Below are 21,329 nucleotides of genomic sequence, written 5' to 3' on the forward strand. Positions count from 1 at the left end.
GAGAACCAAACGTGTATCATATAACCTCAAACTTTAATCGCTTATCCCGAATAAAAACTCCATATCAAAGAGATCAATTTTGATAATGCTTACAGGTTCAAGCTTCCATATGGATGAAAGGAAATGATTGTTGTGTTGACTCTTGTTCAAGACGATGATGCTAAAAAACATCAGAATAACAGAATCCGTAAGTAACAAAAGTCTGAGCTTAATAAGAAGAAATTGGATTGCAGCACCTCGATACAAGCAGCAAAAATTGCGGAGTATGATGCATGGGCAAATACAGAGTACATTTGTACAAAAGGAGCTTGACCACGATGGATTTAGTAATATGTGTCAGGTATTTGAATTGTTGTAATAGTTCATGCCTTTGAAGTTCCGAATCTCCTGACGTCTGAAACAAGAGGCATGTCTCTGCTGTAATTGTTTTCTTACAGAATAGGTTAGTGCCGAGGATAGGGTTGTTGGGAAGAAAGCGAAGCAAGGCACCAGCTAGACTTATAATGTCTTTTGTTGCTGGAGCTACCAAAAGGAGACGGCACCTCCTCTGCAGGTAACCTGACTACAATATGCATCCAAGTCTGATCCGGCAGTTTGATGTAAATTGCAATCTAATAGGGAAAAGAAAAATGACCCCTTGCTCCTCGTCAATGCATCACAGCTTATTTGCCTATAGATGTAGTCCCCTTGAGTTGTTTGTGAAAGCAAGTTCATCATGAGTTAACTTGAGAACAACAAAGCCCTTACCTTTACTGCAATAGGAAAATTTGTGCTCCCATCCAAAAAGCTGTAGATGTCTGAAGCAGCTCAGTATTTATGCTATCCAATAGCTTAAAAAGAAGAGATCCATCAGCAGAATTTATGCAAAAATAAAGGAGACAAACAAACGGCAAATTAACCAAAAGTGAGAAGTATAAATTAGTCCCAAACTATTGCAGACAATGAAATCAAAATGAGTTTCTAGACAAATAGGCATGTCATAATAAAGACTATAAACTTAATGGAAGTTAAAAAATCAGATGCTAATTATACATGGAAGGAATAACCCTGAGGTCAATCAGAAATTTGTCACTACTTCCTGAAACTCACATCATGATTCCTTTCAGTCACATACTAGATGTAAGTTTTTGTCAAAAGAAGCTAGCTAGCAATCGGGGTCTTGTATGGGGTTTGTGATGTGGCAAGACTGTGCCAGCACATGCGGCAATGTGATTAACTTGTACCAGTCATCACAATGCCCATCTTACCATACCAACCAGCACGTATTGGTCCACCCAAGGGCTGGCATGATGCTTTTATATGAAATGTGACCCATACTATGAAAACTGATAATTAAGGAGGATAAACTTTTAACAATTTATGAAGCAGAAAGTTGTGTATCATTAACTTATGTATGAAAACTAGGATGATCAAATTGGATTCCAACATGCTCACATGATTATATATCCTCTTTTCATTCATCATGCAAGCCTCTTGCAAATTCCAATTAAAGCCTGAATGTGAAAACTCCATGTATTCTTAGGATGGAAAGAACATGTAAAAATAATAGCTAACTAAGGATTCTAATAAAATAATCAAGGCTGATAGGATGGAAAGAACATGTAAAAATAATAGCTAACTAAGGATTCTAATAAAAATAATCAAGGCAGATAAAAAGGTTCAGTTTCTTGAAAAACATGAACTTTGAAATTTTTTAGCAATTAAAGCAAAGAAAAGAATGATTCAATAATGAGACAACCTCCAAACAATAGATTCATGACCACGGCAGTGAAAGTGAGATGATGGAGTTTGATGCATTAAGACCTTGAAATCCATATATAGCAGACTCAAGCACATTGTATTGTTCAATTACAGAACCATACAATGCCCAAACAAAAGCCTTCTTAGCCTGCAAAACAAATCTTTAAACATGGAATCCAACATAAAAAATAAAGATCAATAGATTGCTTATTTTCGATTGAGAAATTGCATTCATACAAAGGACTATTACTTTATTCTTCTTTAAAGAGATATTAGTGTTCACAGATGATAACAAGTATCTCGAATAGAAAGGATCATATACATTCTTTTAGCATGTATACATGAGAATATTGCTATATGAGAATAGATGGGATGATGCAAAAAACTCTCAGGAGGACAAGAAACTTGGGCACAGCATTAAATGTATATTTGACTACCATGAAAATCTTCATATGCACTAAAAACTACTTGGGAATTAATTTATAGATCCTATTCTGCCATCCAGCTAAATCAAGTATGAACCCTTCCTTCATCAGAAGGCAAAGATCTTTATTGAATTTGTATCTTCTTTGGTCTTACTCCTCTTTTATGATGTTTTATCTTCCGCTCAACCTCAAGAAACTTGTATTGGACTAACTTCTTTCCACATGCCACAAATACCTCAAAAGTGGCCAGTCTGGAAACATCATTATAACCATGAATTTAAATAAGAGTCAATACCAATCATATTAAACCAGTCCAAAGCAAAACCACTAAGAGGTGTGCTGACAGCACTGCCATAAAGAGAAACTTCAAATTCTTTTTTTCTGCAGCAGAATATATTAAATTATACCATGTCAGATGGATAATCCTTTTAAGAGCCAGCATCAGTAACCTTAATTCAGACAATATAGCCTCATCTCCCAAGTATTCAGAAATTATTTCTAGAATCCTTTTCTTGCCTTATAGTTCTATAAAGTATGAAACTATAGAGTCAATCGCAACAGCTCCTTTATCATGCTTGGAATCTTCTATGATCTTCCTCGCACCCACAGGAAACAGGATTATCTTGAATAAACTTCTTTCCAAAAGTCAAAATCAGTACCACCTTAAATGTGATCTCCATATGCCTGGAATTCTATTTTTTAACCCCAGAGAGGTCCAATAGAAGGAAATGAGCACAAAAGACCATGGGAGTTGGATAAATTGTGCAGTAGAAAGAAATACGCACAGAAGTATGAGAGTTGGATTAATTGCGCCAATAGATTAATTTCCGAAAAGGAATCACAAATTTGTACCAGCGAAGACTTGGTATGATGTGCAAATTCTTTTTTAGGATATCCTATGTTTGCAAGATATCGCTACTAGCATGTGTTGTATTATCTTATCAGAATGCGTTTCTCTCCTGTGGTAAGCCATCTTTAGAAACTTCAACTAATTCTAGTAAGTTTCATATAGAATTTTAATTGTCTGAAGTAAATTATAACACTCCACACCATCTGAAGTCCAGAAAAACCCAGATTCTATTCCTCTGTGATGCCTCTTTTGTGAAAGCAGGAAGATACAGGTACCTGAGTTCAAATCTTCTCAACTTTCATTACAACATGGTGTACCCAACTCTCCTCTTCTCAACTACTGTGTTCAACTTGAAAATTGCATCCTTAATATATGAGGCAGGATATGGCCAATGTGTATCCACCATCTTGCTTGTCACATGGTCTTTACTAACAGATAAGGCAAAAAGCCTGACAAGTCCGGCTGACAGTAGAATTTATCTACTTGTAAAATTAACAAAATAACAATGATACAATCCCAAGCACCTACACATACTTCTTTATGACCATTTGAGTTACCACCTATTGTAGTAATTTCTTCAGATACACTTTATATTAGTTAGTTCACCTTCTTCAAGACTTTCTCTTGATCCACCTCAAAGCAAATTGTCGCACATGAAGAATAATTATGTCCATACTTGCTTCCAAGAATCATGGGCTTAGTTTTATTGTTTTACACCCGAGAGCCTTTTTCCTGGACAAATCTAAATAAGGCAATCACCAATTGTAAAAGAGAAATCTAGCTTTGTGATTCGCTTCTACAAATTAATATATTTCTCACCAAATATTATCATTAAGGGCATCAATGATTTAATCAGACACAAGCATATCAACACAGATAATAAAAAATATAAAATTACATAACATGTGTCTCTTAAAATGTGGATGGTTAAATTAAATCTCAATAACTGACCTCTTCAGCGTTCTCACAACCACTAGCAATGTCATCAAAGTTAATTTCTGGAGCCACAGATAACCCAATTCCATGAAAAGAAATTTTTCTTCTCTCACCAATTTGCTTTTCTACCTTTGGAAAATATTCATATAAAAACATAATACAATGTACCAAGCCTAGACTGCGACAATTAGGTAAAGCATACCTCTGGTGGTGGAGGCATGACCTCATAACACAGCAATGCTAGGGGATACATATGCCCCATTACACCAGAATGGTCCACAAGCCTCCTCATATTGTTCACTGAAGATTCATCAAATGATGCCTGTACTCCTTACTGTCAGCACAAATAGTGTAATGATAATGAAGTGAAAAAACAATCGGTTGTCAAGGAGAATGGTCCTCCAAAGTATCTCATAAATTGAGAATCATTTTAAATCTCTGGTATAGACCAAAAGAAAATGCTAAAACAAAAAATGCTTTGGTTAACCCATGATTTAAAGTTTCTGGTATACCAATCTGTACGGACTGGTATTCACTGGTCCAACAGCCAACCAATGCACACACCAGGCAATTTCATCCGGTCCGGTCCAAACCGAGTTTATCATTTGATAAGCTCACCATGCTGGAGTTACTGGGTAGCAGGTTGACCAGTACTAATGTGACCAGTAAATCTCTGTTTATTGTTTTCTCCTATTTTCATAAGCTGTTGACAGCTACATTATCTGTTTTTTATGTTTTTCTCCTTTTTTTTCTCTCTTCTCCACTGCCACCTCTCTGTAACTCTGACTCTGCTTGTCCAGTTGGTACCAATTAATACCGTCCATAACAACAATTGGTAAACTATATGGTCCTATCATAGAACCAATCAATCTCCGATCATTCAGTAGTAGACTGAGATTTTAATCCTTGGATTAATCCTTTTCGGAAGTCATAAATCTTTTTTTTTGTTACAAGAATCCCTTTTCACTTTGATCATGCACTCTATGAGGATTTACAATATTCAAACTTCTTTCAAGTAACTTTTCAGTCAAATTCACCAAATATAACACAATTTCCACCAGACACTTGACCCAAGATCTGATTGCAACATAGCAGGCTGGCACAGGGACATATATCTTGGAACTCTATGTTGTTATTAAAATCCAATTGAAACAAAATGTTCCAGCAGAAATGTCTGCAATTAAAATCTTCAGCTACCATAAATTAAAAAAAGCTGCATTGAAGACCTTGTAGAAGATTTAGAAAGATTTAAACACGTCACTCATTAACTAAATGTCTCAGGTTTAGGCATTAATCATGACAAAAAAAAAGTGGAGAATTATAAAGAAAATCTTCTACCCAGTTTTATTTCCAATCAATAAAGTCCAAGCACATAAAAAACAAAGGAAAAGAGCATGTGGCACTTCCTGCTCGTTCATAAGTAGCAGGATACAGCAGAGCAGCAAAAGTTCTATTGACATAAGCATGGGAGTGAAACAACTGTCGATAGAAGCAAGGATTTAAATACTGGTAACCTAACAAACATTATGTAACAAGAACAGGGTGGTATACTGACTGTTACCACCCAACATTATTGACTACAATAGAGAGAAAAACAAAAAGAATAATATGTACCAGTAACAAGCTATAGGTATTGAGACCAATACTTGGTCAGACCGCTATTTACAACCTTGGTTAGAAGGATGGATTTAAAGGACCTGGCAGAAACAAAGTAGAAGTTGACAGAAAACATAGGAACAAAGACTCAGAGGACCTGGCAGATCCACTCTTAAAATTTCACATAAAGCCCCTTCCTTTATTTTCCCTACCAAGCTTAAAATTTGCGATAAATAAGACTGTTGATAGACAAATAAAGTAATTAATAAGTTTGGATTAGCTATTTCATACACAAAGCCTCCATAAAGCAGAAAAAGTAAATGAAATATAAACAACTGATGGCAAAAATGATCATAGATATAGAAATGTTTGGCACATGTTGGATATCATGATTTTCACCCAAAATTGACCCTTCAAGACCACCACCTCACACCACCAGCATCACATAACATTCCTACCACCAACACGACCTGCTTCAGACCCCATCTTGCCTGCGGCTCTGCACCACCATTTGCCCCGACCATGGGTGCCACTTCTCACCACATAGCCAATGCTCACATCACCAGCAGTCCTCCATTACATCACAACACACTCCTGCTCTCTGTCCAATGTCACACCATCTGTATCCACAGTGCCCCTCTCTTCCAGTCTCCTGGATTGGCATCAAGGCCAACCTCAGTAGGTCAGCCATAGATATAGTTGCCAGCACATACTTACCCATCCGAATCATTCCCAACCCCACCTTATAGTGTACTAAGTGTTAGCTATTTCCTTGTGCTGCTATTTGTAGGTAAATGAAACTTCTCGAATTTGATAAGGCCTCAACAAAGCTAGTCCCAGGAGGTACCAGATGGTCTACACCTTGATGTCCTCTCTCTATCTCCTGCAATAGAAGATGCAGCAAGAATGCAGCCATAACTTTCAAAGAAAATGAAGATAATGTATCCATCAGATTTTCAATATAGTGTCTCCTCACATCACAGGATAGATGAATATATATCAAGAGCCACAATTGAATGGAGGTCAAAATGGTGGCATCAATAACAAAAATCTGTTTTTAAGGAAAACCAATTTAAAGTGTAGTTTAACTCTCAAGAGAGGCCTAAAATTACATCAAAGCTGATATAAATAGGCTGAACAAGGAAAATAAAAAAAAATGCTTTTTTTATTATGAAAAGGAAGAAATACTGTGCAACCCATTAAATGCTTAAAAATTATGAAATGCATAACAGAAGAATTAGATTGAAGAAATAAAGAAAAATTGTGTTCAAGGGTATGTACTGGATGCCATTTCCCCGTTAGTGGATCTGGCCGGTCCCTACCACCACTTGGCGCAATCCATATTATCTGTGATCCACCCCTATATTTGATAATTTTGAGTCAACATACAGCAAGTAGAAAATCATAAAACAGTCGATTGAATTTTAAAAGATAGACATATAGAGATAGGTATGAAATGTATCTAGAAAATTTTGTCTCTTAAATAAACTAGAAGATGCTTCATGATTGAAAATTATGACTCATCTTTAGAGAAAAACTGCTTATGCTGAGCTGTCAAGAAACCATCAAACACTTACAAGAATTCAAGAACTCTAGAGATTGCAGATATAGCCACTGTGCAAATGCACATACAAATTCAAATACTTTTTATGGAAAATTGGTCAACAAGTAACTAAAAAAGAAAAGGAAAGAAGCATCAATATAATGGTCAAGCTAGCTTTTCGACTAGGGTCATCAGTAATGCAATAATGCATCTTCAAAGTAAGTAGCATTTACTAAAACAAACAGTTATAAGCATCAGCATCTGTAGAGTGAATGATAACTCATTGTCAATCTTGGCTTTCGAATAGAGTGCAGCTCCTTTAGCAAGGATTGTCAAAATATGCAAGTAGGCACTGTTGATGTGGTTCAGTGGTAACTATGCTTTTTTTCAATGTTACAAATTGATCGATTAGAATGCATGGTTACCATGTAGAGCTAAGACAAATCAACCACACCTACTTTGCATGATTTTCATCTTTTATGGACTTTTCTTTTTAATATGCTCTCACTGGCTCCTTAATTATTCAATGTTATCATGAATTACCTGGAAACATTACTTGCTTCATTAATATGGATTAAATAGTTCATGGCTTTGTGGGCTATTTTCTTTACATGACAAGCAGCCATGACTCTAGCGTTTGGACCAAACCTACATGCTCTGCTGTGGTAGGTGCATACACAAGTATGTTCAAGTAAATTATTTCATGTTAGCTTCCTGGTAGCTTGATACCTTTCATTAGCTTCTTGATATTTTGATGTCATATGATTGTTCTTTAATTCATTCTATTGGAATATGGTTTTGATGTAAATTAATTTTCTATTTTGGTGCTCACAAGAAATTGGATGACTTATGCATTTCTTCTAGGAACATGCGTCAAAGCCATTACTTCACATTTGGAAAGAGATATGGCATTTCCCGTGGCCATAATATTGTAATTTATTATCATCTTAAAAGGAAAAAAGAATTTTCTTTTTACACTTCCATCCACCCTTACTAATGAGTAATGAGCAGACAAAGCTTGCTTAATATACAGCAAACAACTAAATTAGCTTTATCGGAACCAACTATACATGGATCAGGTAGAAGCACTGCCAAAGAATCTGTATGTATACTTTTCAAAATCAGCTTATTTCCATATGAATCGGCAATTCCAAATCCAAGCCACTGGCCGAATCGGTCAAAACCAGACAGAAATTGGTCAAAATAGGATGAAAAACATCATTTATAAAATCAGCCAAATTTGACAATCTGATGCCAATACCTGCTAATTCTACCTTGGAATGTAAACCTTGTGTCAGATTTCGACCAAGATGTTAAGATGGGAAAAGAGAGGAGGAAAGATAGAAGAGGTGGAAGAATGAGAAGAAACGAGGAGGAGGACTGATGTAAGAATTTCAGTAACACTTTGTGATCGGATGTAAGTAACTCTTTTGGAGCTAATACTTAGCCGTGGAAGAAAAATGCCCAATAAACCAACAAGTTCAAATTTTGAAAAATAAAAATAATATGTGAAATCTGAAAGCGTTTGTTACCTGAGACATAAAGTTATACACCACTTTTTTTAAAGAGTATAAGAATGTGGGCACACCTTAAAAGCAAAGCCATCTCCTTGAGGCTTCGAGCATTTGCTCTCCTTTTCATTTCAACGAGCTCAGGAACATCATGCATGTGCTTCTTTGAGTACACACAAATAAGATTTCTGGCAGACGAGTGCATTTCAATAATTACAAGAACCTCAAGTTAGCTGAAATATTTTATTACAATTATTTAGTGTGTTGGACTAAAAGAAATGACAAGAACCTTCCCATGCTGAAGGGCTTGGAAAGTGGGTCGGTAATAACCCTGTCTCCTGCCACAAAAACCTGAGGTATAAAACATAACACTTAAATACCACTAAAATGCTTACAGCAGAAAATGAGACTACTACTAGGCTGACCAGTTTTTCAGCAAGATATGGATTTGTTCTTTCAAGCAATAATGCGATCAACGGTGGATCTGCTTCTGTCTGATGGTTGGAGAACAAAACAATGTTATGGCCCTACATAAGAAAACAATGTTATAAGTTATAACAAAATATCAAGATATATATCAAAATTAGAAGTAAAAGCATGAATAGCTCAAGGATGTGACACAGAAATACCACTCATATTTTAACTAGGAGAACAATAAAAAAAATTTAAATAAGCTCTTCATTGTCGTCTTTGAGATCAGAGTCAATGGGTACTATCCAGACCAGTCATTCAATCCTAGCCACACTGTTGGAACATGGGCATGGTGGAGGATACTTATTGTTAAGATTGCTAGGAATATATGACATTCAACAGTATACTGAAAAAGATAATGTATTCTTAGGGCAATTATCTCCTAACCTTACTGAAAAACTGATAGAAACATAGATATTATGGATGTTGGTTCTAACAGAGCTAATTGCCAGCAAAAGACATACAAATTGATCTCAATTAATGGTTGTTACAGGATAAAATTAACAAAAGATAGTGACATGCCAATTTTAATAGACTTAATTGTTGACCTTAATATAAAAAAACACAGCATCAATTTCACCAGTTTACTGCAGCTCCGATGAATGATATGGTAATATGATTGAGCACGTACTTAACATAGAAAATCTCGATACAACCTTTGCTGTAAATGCCAAGTAACCAAACCTATTTCCATGTTAATTTGCAAGCATATCTTATACGAAAAGGAATAATCCAAATTCCTAAGCTACAGCAAGTAGAAGAAAGATAACCTCCTAACAAATATAGGTTCAATGAAGTGACAAACGGCCGGAGCCCTTCTAATTCATCTTTTTTTTTTAGTGCAAATATTAACTGATAACCAAAGCTTACATGATTTTGTCATTGCATATAATAAAACAAATAAAATCAAAATATTTATTCTACTAAATACACAATCAGCTTCAGCTATTAAACAACAAAACTTGATTATTAACAGTAATAAATCATCAATGGTACTGAGGCACCTTCTTAAGCTTCTTTTCCATGTCAAAGAAAAGGGAGAGGTTGCCAATATATGATGTCCTGAGGATAAACGAAAAAACTTCATTAGTATATTGAAGAAAATACATTTTCACAACCAGAATTTGATCCACAATTTGAATGCTTGTTTTGTGCAATTCTCATGTCTCCTATGATGTATGCCATATATGTTGTGACAAAACAACTATCATATTTGGAACTTAAAGCTGTATAACTGGCAATCTCATCAGTTTCATTCAAATTGTTCAAAATGAATGGCAACAGAAAGAATATGATAATCGTATGGTCAAACATCAAATGCTATCTTAATCTCTGAAGTCTGAACAATATTTGGAAACATAATGAAACAAAAAGGAGTATTTCTTATTTTATTTGAAATCATTAGTTTGGCACTGCAATTGCCTAGCACAAGTGTCCTTGCCAAGTCAGTTTCAGGCAAGAAATGGAACTGCTGATAGAAGTAGAAGACCAATGTCAATGAGGAGATTCAACCATGTTGGTTGCTCAGTTTAGGGACATGCAATTAAGCAAGAAAAAAAACCTCAATGAATGTCACTGGGTAAAAAATAGCAAACTGTCATACTTGTTCAAGTTGCAGCAGAGACATTGCACTTGTCATCACCGTTAGAATAAAAAAACTATCAGATCAAGAACCACACACTTGTCCTTAAACATTGTTCTATGCTGCTTCAGAAATGGAAACAGCTTAAATCACATAGGGCATTCTCACGCTGAGGAGATAAGATTGTTACTTTTGGCATTCGAGGGGCAAGCCTTGACACAATAATAATTTCTCTTCTGAAACCTGAGACCAGAATTGAAGTCCCAAAAACAACCTCCTCACTTACAAAAGGCAGTGCTCATAATCTCATACATTAACCATCTTTAGATCCTGCATTGTCGAAAGCCTCATGCACAAAGGCCATTTTTTTCTTTTGGCATTGATGTACTTAAAAAGCCTTAACACTTAAGACAGTTGCATCCTTTACTCCCCACAAGAAAAATAAGATTTCAATCTTCATTTTCTTAACTAAGGTCAAGTTAACTTTCATGGAAAAAGCAAGCTAATACAAATATGTGCATCTTGCACTCCACTTGACTCATTACAGAATTGGCTAAAGAATCAAGATGACAGTAGTGGAATATCATGAATGAGAACATAAAAAAACTGAAAGCAAAATTGATCACCGTGAAGTATTGATGCCACAATATACTAAAAATAAAGACTAATAAAACTTATCTAGAATATGTGCACAGTGATTTAGATGCTAAAATTAACATTTAGCAACCATATCCAACCACATATACAATCATGATAGACAAACAATTAGTGTAATCAATCAATTACAACTTAGTGAACTAAAAGGCAGCTGCTGATCCCAATCAGGATGTAACACATCAAATGAGAAATGGATAGGCCAAAGGAACCACGAATATTGAACTACCTGAAATCTACCAACGGATGGAAGTAATTTTGACCAAACATATAGTAGTCAAAAGGCTCTCGTACTGCCTTATGATAAGGTGAAAAGTTAAAGCGATTCTGCAAGAGATACAAAGAGTCATTATTACCAAAATCTTCATTTAGAACAGTGACAACGTACACCAGGTTAAACAATTTGATATTGCTAAAGTTGAATGTGAAAACCTCAACATCCAAGAGAATACGATCAAATGCAACAGCCATATTTGACAGTATGATCTCGCTTGCACTAGAATCTCCGCTTTGCATGACCTGACAAGTTTCAAAGATAAATATTTTCATTCAATTACCTTTTGGAACAAAAAGGATGTGAATGCACCAATGAAGAAGATGGAAAATAGAACAAATTCTTCCAGTACACAGCAAAGGAATTGAGAAAAACAGTCATCCACTCATCTAAATAAGTTACTTCAAAATGATTCCATATTAATATTAAAAACCATCTCATATCATACATTTGATAACAAATTTGACCACAAAAATAGGGCAGGCAAATCTTTTTTCTGTGAGAACTAAAATACTGAAAAGCCCAAATACAAACATAGGCCTAACTAGTTGAGCTTATTTTGGGGAGAATCTACAATAGGAGAAAGAAACAAATGCTGCCTAGAACCAGAAACTGCTAGGATAGTTATTATCATAAGAAGCAAAGTGACCTCCAAAAAGGATTAGTGGCAGTCGAAGATTGGAAAGAAAGGAACGGTAGAAAGATCAAAAGGATATTCTGACAACATGCCTTATCAAGTAGTTGATAAGCTCAACTGCAGTATATCTCCTCCTGAATCAGGCTAGTCTACAGTCTAGTTCTCCATTATCCTGATATTTACCATACGATCCAAACCAATCCAGGCAAATTTTCAAACCCTGGTATCGATTATCAGTTGGTACTAACTGTTCAATCAGGTATCGGTATCAAAACATATAGCTTGATTATAGTACATTAAGTGCATTTTTATTTTTATATTTTATTCAAAGATATCAACCAATACATATCGGTATACCACTCAACATGATTCCAAAAAAGAAAGATGCCTCCCTTGATAGGGATTGGACTAAAAAAAATCAAGGTTTTGTAATTTCACTTTGAATGTGACATAACCAGAACATTCATCTTTTGCATCAACCAAAATATAATACAATAAAATAAAATATAGTTGCCTGTAATGACTAATGAATGAGCCTTATAGTGCAACTAACAGCTGAAATGATAGAACACAAGAAAATGTCAAGAGTTTAAGAAAGCAACTTACTCATTGTGCCACCTAACTAAACATAAAATGATAATTATATGAAATCCATGCATGAGGAGTATCTGCATTTTGGGCTGGACTTACAGCATTGCAGTAGTTGTAAAATAGTTCCTCGAGTCTGGTAGCAATATCTGAAGAAAGTTTTCCAGCTTCAACTTTCTTCCTTATGCAAGAAAGCAGCTCTAAGGATAAAAAGATGAATGGAATAAATAGTTTTACAAAAATCACGTGGTCCTTTTCAGTGGACTATAACTATTTCCAAGAGGCTTAAGTCCAAAAGATTTTCAACATGCCTGTAATTTATAAAAATAATTGAAGACTTCTACTAGGCAGGGACAACTATTAGCTGAATTTGAACAGCTTTGCAAATATTTTCAACATGTCAATGATTTACAAAACAATGTCGCAAACAATTTATGTGACATTATGACAGCTTAGTGATAATAGTTAAACCAGAAATATTTTAGTTGATGAGAAATTTGACAGTATCCAAGAACGTAAATTTATGATGCTATGAATCACGTTCCACAGACTGCTCATCGCCTAAAGCACACTGGAGAGGTAAAGAGGTGCTTAACTTACTCTGGCTTTGGAAGTTTATGCTGTCATGCAGACCAACCATCATGAAAGCATAGTATGGATGACGCAACATGCCAACTTGTGCAAACCAATTCAAGGGCCGGATGTAATTTCAGCATTTGAAATAGCACACAGAGTAACAATTGTCTTCGCATAAACAACACACATTTCAAAATTATAGCATTCCAAAATACCACCAAAAATTTCAAAGCTTCTCAAACGCAATAGAATTCGAACAAAAATTTAGTAACAGGACCGCACCTTCTTCATTCCGCACCCTAAGAAAACACCTGGAATGCCCGACCTCCACCTCCGCCCCCATATCCGAGGCAAGAACCGCTCTCCTCGTCACGCTCCTCCAACCCCTCCCAACGGGCTCCACCACCGCCCGAGCCTTCGAACCGCAGACCCAGCGCGGGCGCCGCCCCAGCATCCACCGAATCAAACAATTTAACGAAATGCCGCCACCTAAACTCGAAGCCCCACGAGTCGTTGGAACCCTACGCGCTCCAGCGAACGAGCCAGAAGTCCGAGGAGGGGCAGCAAGCGTCATCGGGGTCGGCGACCAAGAAGTCAAAGAAGCGACCGAAGAACTCATCGACGGCCCAGAAGATAGAATCCCGCCGCAAGAAATGTCTCGAGAGAGCCCTAGAATGGCTTCGGGACCTCCCTCGAGCTCCGAGCCGATCTCTCCTCTCTTTGTGTTGGCGAGGTGGGATGCAGCCGGGGGCGGCGCGTGGGAGAGCATGTATATGGCGCGGCTATCGAGTGTTCATTGGTCGAAGAAGGGGTTCGATTCCCTAGCGGATATTTAAAATAAAATAAATTCGAAAAAAAGAGGAAGAAGAAGAAGAAGAAAATATACATTATATATAATATTCTTTTTATTTGTGAAAGGAAGGAACGAGACGCAGCCGATGAGGCGAGGAAAATACTTTTGCGGTTTATCAGTTGCAAGTGCACGCGCTTGGTGTGGATGCCACGCGGGCTAACGGACGTGGATCACTGGTAGATATAGATTACTCTGGTTACAGGCGCACGTGGCACGTGAGAGCTGAAGCAGTACACGAAAGTTGTTGCAGCACAGCATCCAACGACGTGGGGAAATAGGAGGGGTCCCATCTGGCGTGACACGTGGTGGCCAAAACAGCCACCGACACAGGGTCGATAACCTCGAGGAATTCGATGCTCTCGATCGTCTGATGAGGATCTTTGCTGATTCATGTTGACGGTAGAAGAGAAGTTTCCGAGTTGATGTAGCACGTGAGTGCTGAGTTCGTCTCGAGTCCTCGTGTCGAAATATAGTGTTTGCATGCCAAATTAAAGATCAGATCATAGGTGGAATTGAGCGTGATCCCAAGAGCTGGCTGGTCCTGCTACTCGAGGGAATCAAACCAGCAGCAGAAAGAGTACAAACCGATAGCTCCATCAACTCCTTCACCAAAAGAAAACCAATTTTCTTGGACCGAGCAACTGTGCCTTACCTTAAGCTGATTAAGAAAAAGAAAGCCGCTAGCTACAGCCAGACCGACCGGGAGAAAGAAGGTTTTCTCGAGTCATCAAACAACAACTCGGGACCCCTTCGGTATCGTATGCATTCGACAAGCTAGCTTGCTACAGCTCGGACTGCATCCTCCATGTACGTCGTATCCAAGCTTGTGTGTCATGCCGAATTGGAGGCTTCCCCGCTGCTTTGCATGCGGACAGCTCCTCTCGAGCTACCATTCTTTACGGCCACCTGTATATGTAATTTTTTCTGAGTTCCAATAATAATAATGATGGCAATTACGATAACAAATACGGAGATGTGTCGACGTCGATTCCATCCACGTGGATCTCCATTCCTATCGGTGCAAGACAAGTGTCATATGCCACTTTGGTCAACTCTTCTTATTTGAGGAAAGAGAGGGACGTGGAATCTCCGGTGACACAGGTCGGTGGCGCGTCACCATCCCGGCATGCAGCTTCTTCGTCGCCCGCTTACGCTTCTGCTTATCTCCGAAGAAAACAATAATAATAATTTATATTATATATATGAGGGCAAGCACGAAAGGAAAAGTTAATTTGCATCAAGCATATGAAATTAGATATTCTGGCGTTATCTCATGACGACTGAATAGAACAGAATAAGTTGCTGTAGCCATGAGAACGATGAGCTACTGAACGGATGGTAGGACATTATGTTGGCGTAGTCGGAGAAACAAACTTCTATTTCTTCATCGACAAGGTCCCTTAATAATTTTCACACCTTCGTCCGTATCATTGATCAAGTTGGCGTGATAAAATGGTTGACCCAAAAAGATGATCATGCATACGTATATATATGTATATAAATATATGAGGATTACTTTTTGATAAATATATACCACGATGGAGTAGGTCGAAGTCTTTTTCCTCACGAGTAAAGACTGTGACTAGCCAACAAAGTCGCACCAAAAGTTCCCACACCTTTCTGGTGAATTCATTTTCTAGATGCATAAAGAAGAGGTCCAACCAACCCAACTGCGTCCCACCACGTCATGAGAAGACTAGCCTATTCAAACCCAATCTCGTTCTTCAGCTTTCTTCGATGATGGCTTAATGCAGATTTGAACTGAACCAAATTAAAATCACTGTAGTCCTTACGAGGGAGAGCGTTGGAGTCGATTGTACGCAGTCGTTGGGTGACTTGAACTGATGTATGCTTGCTAACTGGCAATGCGGTCATTTAGTGAGAGAAGAAACGCAAAATATTTGGACAATTACAAATATTTGGTGGCCAAGAATCTGGTCCCCATCTTCCATTCAGTAATTTAACTATCCAATCAAAGCTAATGATCATATAAAAACCTTGTCTCCCTCCTTTATAAGTGATGAAGAGGAAGCACAAAAAGGGGTGAGAGAGAAGAAGAGAACAAAAGGATCGTAGGAAACTAGAGGAGATATACCGTCATGGCGGCAACTCCGAGGAGTATGCCGACGGCGTTCATCTTCCTCCTGTGTATCACCACTGCGGCGGTGGGCTTCGACGTGCCATCCTTAACCTTCAGCGAGGGCTTCTCCCATCTCTTCGGCAACGACAACCTCATCCGCTCCGCCGACGGCCGGAGTGCCCGTCTCAGCCTCAACCGCTACTCCGGTAACCCTCAGCCCCGTCACCCTCTCGCCTCGCTGTGGCCTTCATCCTTGTCTTTCTGCGTTGAGCGTATCTGCATATGCATACATGTGTCAGCCAGGCTCGGGCTTTATCTCTTCGGACCTGTATGATCACGGATTTTTCAGCGCGTCCATTAAGTTGCCATCGGATTACACCGCCGGCGTCGTCGTCGCCTTCTATGTGAGTCAACGGCATTGAATTCTTCTGTTTGCTTCAGCTTTGTCTTGCTGTCGTTTTTTATCACCGTAGCATATCGCACGCTTCTCTTCCGAAACTCTTCCTATTCATGTAATGTAATGAAGCGCTGCATCTAGTCAAATGTGATGGCTTGAACGTTTGGCAATTGGAATGGGTCTCCTGCATGGTGAGTGTTGGTAAGCTCTGTGGCTCCCGATTGATGTTGCAGACTTCGAATGGAGATATTCATCCCTGGACGCATGATGAGCTGGACTTCGAGTTCTTGGGCAACGTAAGAGAGAAAGACTGGAGGATCCAGACCAATGTGTTTGGGAATGGGAGCAACACCCGAGGCCGGGAGGAGCGCTACCTCGTCCCCTTCGATCCCACCCAGGAAGCGCACCGCTACTCCATCTTGTGGACCCCTGACACCATCATGTATGTAATTTACTTCCCTGCCTCCCTCCTGTATAACTGCATTTCAGCTTTGAATAATATATGGAGTGCATGCTCTTATCCATCTACTGGTTGATCAATTCGGACCATCAAACCACTATATTCCTTCGCGATGATTCCAGTCCTCGCTGTTATCTGATGACATCCGAATTATAAGTTAATCTATATCTTTTTGGCTGCTTCATTCTTGAGCTCTCGGTTCTTGCGAGGATGAATGCGTTTGACCATGCAACTCTTACGTCTACGCTTAGTCAATCGGCATGCATGCAATTGAAGTGATCGTCGCTTCCTCCCTGCTTCGTGCAGATTCTACATCGACGACATCCCCATCAGGGAAGTTGTCCGGACCGACGACATGGGTGGCGAGTTCCCGGCGAAGCCCATGTCGGTGTACGCCACCATCTGGGACGGCTCCGCCTGGGCCACCTCCTACGGCAGGATCAAGATCGACTACAAGTACGAGCCATACGTCGCCCACTTTTCCGATCTCGCCCTCGTCGGCTGCCGCGTCGACCCCATCCAACAGGTGGACTCCGCCGACCGGTGCGCGGAGGCCGTCGAGGAGCTCATGTCCGCCGACTACGCCATCCTCACCCCCATGAAGCGGGCCGCCATGCGCCGGTTCCGCGAGCGTTACATGATCTACTCCTTCTGCTACGACCAGCATCGGTATGGGAACGTCACCTTCCCCGACTGCGACTACGTCTCCTCGGAGCGCACCAGGTTCGGGGAATGGGGAGACAACAAGATTCCGCCCAAGGAGGTGCGCGGCTCGAAGCGGCGGAGCCTGAAGACGAGCGCCGTGGAGGACGTTCGACCACCGGAGTAGATTTGATCTTCTTGTTCATATGCAGTACATGCCTTCGATCTCCACACGATCTTTAGATAGAATTGTGTTAATTCTTTGGGTTAGGTGGCAAAGTTAGATGAAACATTGTAATCAAAAGTGGGTTGGTGTTTGATCCTTTGTCAAAATCATGGGGTTGGTTGGCGCTACAAAGAAAAGGCAGTATTCGTTATTGGGCCAGAAAAGAAAGAATCCAGCCAACGATCCATGTCCCAGCCCAACCCATCCCAGCCATTACTTCCAACGGCTAGTTTTTACCAAATAAAGAAAGGGTTTACTTCTTCTGGCCTCGTTCCACAACGGTCATATTACCGTTGCACTCCTCCCAATTCGAATCCTTTAAAAGCCCTGCTCCTCTACTTCCCCACACACACCCCCTCACTCATATCTCTCTCATCTCCGCAAGATCCGCAAGAGGAACCTGTGGTAGTCGTTGTTGTGTCAGGTGGTGTGCTATTCTTCTTCTTGGCAATGGAAACTCCATCCTCCACGAGAAGGGTCACAAGATCTCAGGCCGCCGCCGCAGCCGCCAACTCCCGTGAGCAAACTCCACCTCTCTCTATCTATGTATCAACGAATAAGGGGATATGTAGTTCCTGTTACTTAGAAAATTCTAGACCGCACAGAGAAGAGCAAGCATGAGGAGTGGCACCCGAGACCAAGAAACGGAGGGGATCGCGCAGCGCTTCTCGACATCACCAATGACTCGCCCGTGGTAGGGCTCGCGACCGGGTGCTTCCTGGTCGAGAAGACGCCCTCCTCGTCGGCGGTCAAGAGCCGGGTCATAGCCAGGAGGACCCCCGGGTCGGGCGAGGAGGTGCTCCGGGGCCAGGTGCGGACGCTGCTGCAGAAGGTTGAGGAAGACACAGAACTCGTGAATAAGCTTCCTTTTGGACATCCGCCACCACCACCCCCGCAGCGCTTCCCTTCCCTCCTGGGACTCTCAAGATCTCCGATTCATCTTCTCGCCCCGACGCCAGCCAATACGCCACAAATCCCCAACATGAACTGCTCGAAAGAAGGCTATACTTCGACGGGGTTTGCATCACCCTGTGTTGTGCCTGTAGAAGACGACCATCCGAAGGTACTATAAGAAATCCTGTAAGATTATGGATTCCCACTTTGATTAGAGTTCCTTGTGCTATCATTTCTAATGTTGCCCAGTTAATCATTTACCAATTCTATATTTGCCGATAGAACTCACGATTTCTGATCTGTCCATGTTCGTGTCTTCACTTGTCATCATCGATTTCTTCATGAGAGGCGACGCTCTGGGGTAAATTTACTTACGTTGTTTGGGCTCCAATTCGTTCAGGTTGTGGCAGCACTCAATCGAGAGGAAGCCCACCCTCAAGAATGCCTGATCAACCGGGCACTGATGTTCGACTCGCCTGAGAAATCAGACACGTCAGACATCTCGACGATCTCTTCGTCGCTGACATTCCAATGCAGCAGCCAAAGCAGTCGCCAGGAGGGGTCTCCCGACGATGATGACAACTCCATCTGGTCCGTTCAGGTTCATGCGAGTGCCAACTCCGACCGCGACTACCACGAGCTGCTTGAAGAAGAAGAAGAAGAAGAAGGCATCGATTCCAAAGAAACGGAAGCAGCAGAAGAAGAAGAGGAAGAGGGCGAAGCAAACGACGAAGAGTTGCTGGGCGACTTGTGCGAAGGTATGAAGAAGATGTCGATGCTGGATGACGAGCCAAGGTTGCTCGAGTTCACAGGGAAGCACACGAGATTCATCTACAACAGCGACGATGAGATGGAAGGAGAAGAGGAAGCGATGGGTGGAGCGGCGGTGTCACCGAGCGTGTTGGTGTTGAAGGGCCTCCCTGCGCCGCAGGGGAAGCACCTGCGGTTCAAGGAGGAAGACGACTAAGGGCAGTGCTGCCGTTGCATTTTGGTTGTCTTTCTGTGACACCATTTTTCTGTCTGTTTCTCTACGATGTCACCATCTTCATCTTCTTTTCTGTCATGAAAAATCTGGATGGAGAACGATGTCATATTTTCTGAATAAATCAACTCAGAATTTGCAAGATCTACCGTTTCTTTTTTTCTTTTTTTGGATTATTTACTGCCATTGTGCGCATCATGTTTTCATCATGCAAGTTCGGAACCGACAGTGGCACGATGGATTCCAGATCTGATTTTTGGGTGGCAACACAAGCCGACTCCGGCAGGCTACATATCTGGATTTCAAGTAATCGCATCAACTCCGATAGGCGACACAAACCTCTAATATCTATCTTTCACGACCATTTTCTCGATGAATCCGATAACTTTGTTGTGATCACTATTGATGGCAAAACTTCGATCCTTGATCTTACCCCTCTTTATTGTGCCCACCACATCCACTGGATCATCAACTTCGAGGGGCATTTTCTATAATAACATTTTGAGAACCGTAAACTTTGACTCACCTCTAACATTTATGTCTCTTTCTTGACTTTATTGTGCCATCACATCCACACGATCATCAACTTCGATCCTTGATCTCACTCCTCTTTATTGTGCCCACCACACCTACAAGATCATCAGCTTTGAGGGGTATTTTCGATAGTACCACTTCAAGAACCACGAAATGTGACTCACCTCTAACATCTATGTCTCTTTCTTGACTCCCTTTCGTAATTACACTAGATCTTATTCACATAAATTCTCAGCTTCTTAACCATCGAGGATCACATTCTCTGCACTGGTGACGACCTAATCCTCTGCCCAATGTTGACGCCCTATGAAAAATCATTATTATCGAGATAGTGTCAATGCTAGAGAATCAATTCTCCCATATGCAAATGAATAACCACTTTCTCTGACTCCACTACTATTACTACATGATTGATCCCTGCTTAACGTCCTCTCTAAACACCATGGGAAATACCATAACCTCATCTCTAACTAACAAGAGGTAGCGACGGTAGAGTCGAAGCGAATTTTTTTAAAATATTTTATTAAAGTATTTATTGATTTTGACCTTTTTATTAGTAAAATTAATTTTTATCCCTATCCTATATATGAAAACATTTGTTGTATCTTTCATCCGTAAAATTGATGATATAAAAAAAATAAAATTAAATATTTTACTTTATAATTATAAAAATACTGATATAATTTTTTAATTAAAAATAAAAAATATTAAATATAAAGAATAACATGTAATTAGTCGCAGAGTTTTTTTTATCTTGTTTTATAATAAATAATAATAAACGGGAAGATCCTTTTCGGTGCCCTGCCGTACGCCCACAGCTGTTGTCACCTCACGCTCTGCCTGCCGCAACACACGCACAACAACAAGACAGATGGGTC

At 39.8% G+C, this 21,329-nt stretch overlaps 3 protein-coding genes across 12 annotated transcripts; 2 read left to right on the forward strand and 1 right to left on the reverse strand.

Annotated features, from left to right (window-relative positions):
- Positions 1–203: 203 nt before the first annotated feature.
- LOC103975921 (glycerol-3-phosphate acyltransferase, chloroplastic) lies at positions 204–14,263 on the reverse strand. 9 transcript variants are annotated; one of them, XM_065139602.1, is made up of 14 exons: positions 13,666–14,263; positions 12,910–13,007; positions 11,741–11,827; positions 11,538–11,635; positions 10,077–10,134; positions 9,027–9,128; positions 8,891–8,952; positions 8,679–8,789; positions 6,829–6,907; positions 4,154–4,273; positions 3,967–4,076; positions 1,739–1,888; positions 748–819; positions 204–670 (listed from the first exon to the last, which is right to left on the reverse strand). In XM_065139602.1, the coding sequence occupies exons 1-12, from the start codon at positions 14,150–14,152 to the stop codon at positions 1,849–1,851; spliced, it is 1,452 nt and encodes a 483-aa protein (XP_064995674.1). In that variant the 5' UTR covers positions 14,153–14,263; the 3' UTR covers positions 204–670; positions 748–819; positions 1,739–1,848. The 9 variants fall into 9 exon arrangements, with proteins under 9 accessions (XP_064995674.1, XP_064995672.1, XP_064995670.1 ...); XM_065139600.1 differs by having other exon boundaries at positions 748–830; XM_065139598.1 differs by having other exon boundaries at positions 3,967–4,080.
- Positions 14,264–16,248: 1,985 nt separating this feature from the next.
- LOC135631756 (probable xyloglucan endotransglucosylase/hydrolase protein 30) lies at positions 16,249–18,133 on the forward strand. Its single transcript, XM_065139609.1, has 4 exons — positions 16,249–16,522; positions 16,620–16,720; positions 16,947–17,155; positions 17,480–18,133. The coding sequence occupies exons 1-4, from the start codon at positions 16,336–16,338 to the stop codon at positions 18,000–18,002; spliced, it is 1,020 nt and encodes a 339-aa protein (XP_064995681.1). The 5' UTR covers positions 16,249–16,335; the 3' UTR covers positions 18,003–18,133.
- Positions 18,134–18,227: 94 nt separating this feature from the next.
- Positions 18,228–20,058, forward strand: LOC135631755 (uncharacterized). 2 transcript variants are annotated; one of them, XM_065139607.1, is made up of 3 exons: positions 18,228–18,558; positions 18,638–19,104; positions 19,336–20,058. In XM_065139607.1, the coding sequence occupies exons 1-3, from the start codon at positions 18,228–18,230 to the stop codon at positions 19,900–19,902; spliced, it is 1,365 nt and encodes a 454-aa protein (XP_064995679.1). In that variant the 3' UTR covers positions 19,903–20,058. The 2 variants fall into 2 exon arrangements, with proteins under 2 accessions (XP_064995679.1, XP_064995680.1); XM_065139608.1 differs by having other exon boundaries at positions 18,647–19,104.
- The last annotated feature ends 1,271 nt before the right edge of the window (positions 20,059–21,329 follow it).

This window comes from Musa acuminata, chromosome BXJ3-2 (assembly GCF_036884655.1).
Source record: "Musa acuminata AAA Group cultivar baxijiao chromosome BXJ3-2, Cavendish_Baxijiao_AAA, whole genome shotgun sequence".
Lineage (NCBI taxonomy): Eukaryota > Viridiplantae > Streptophyta > Magnoliopsida > Zingiberales > Musaceae > Musa > Musa acuminata.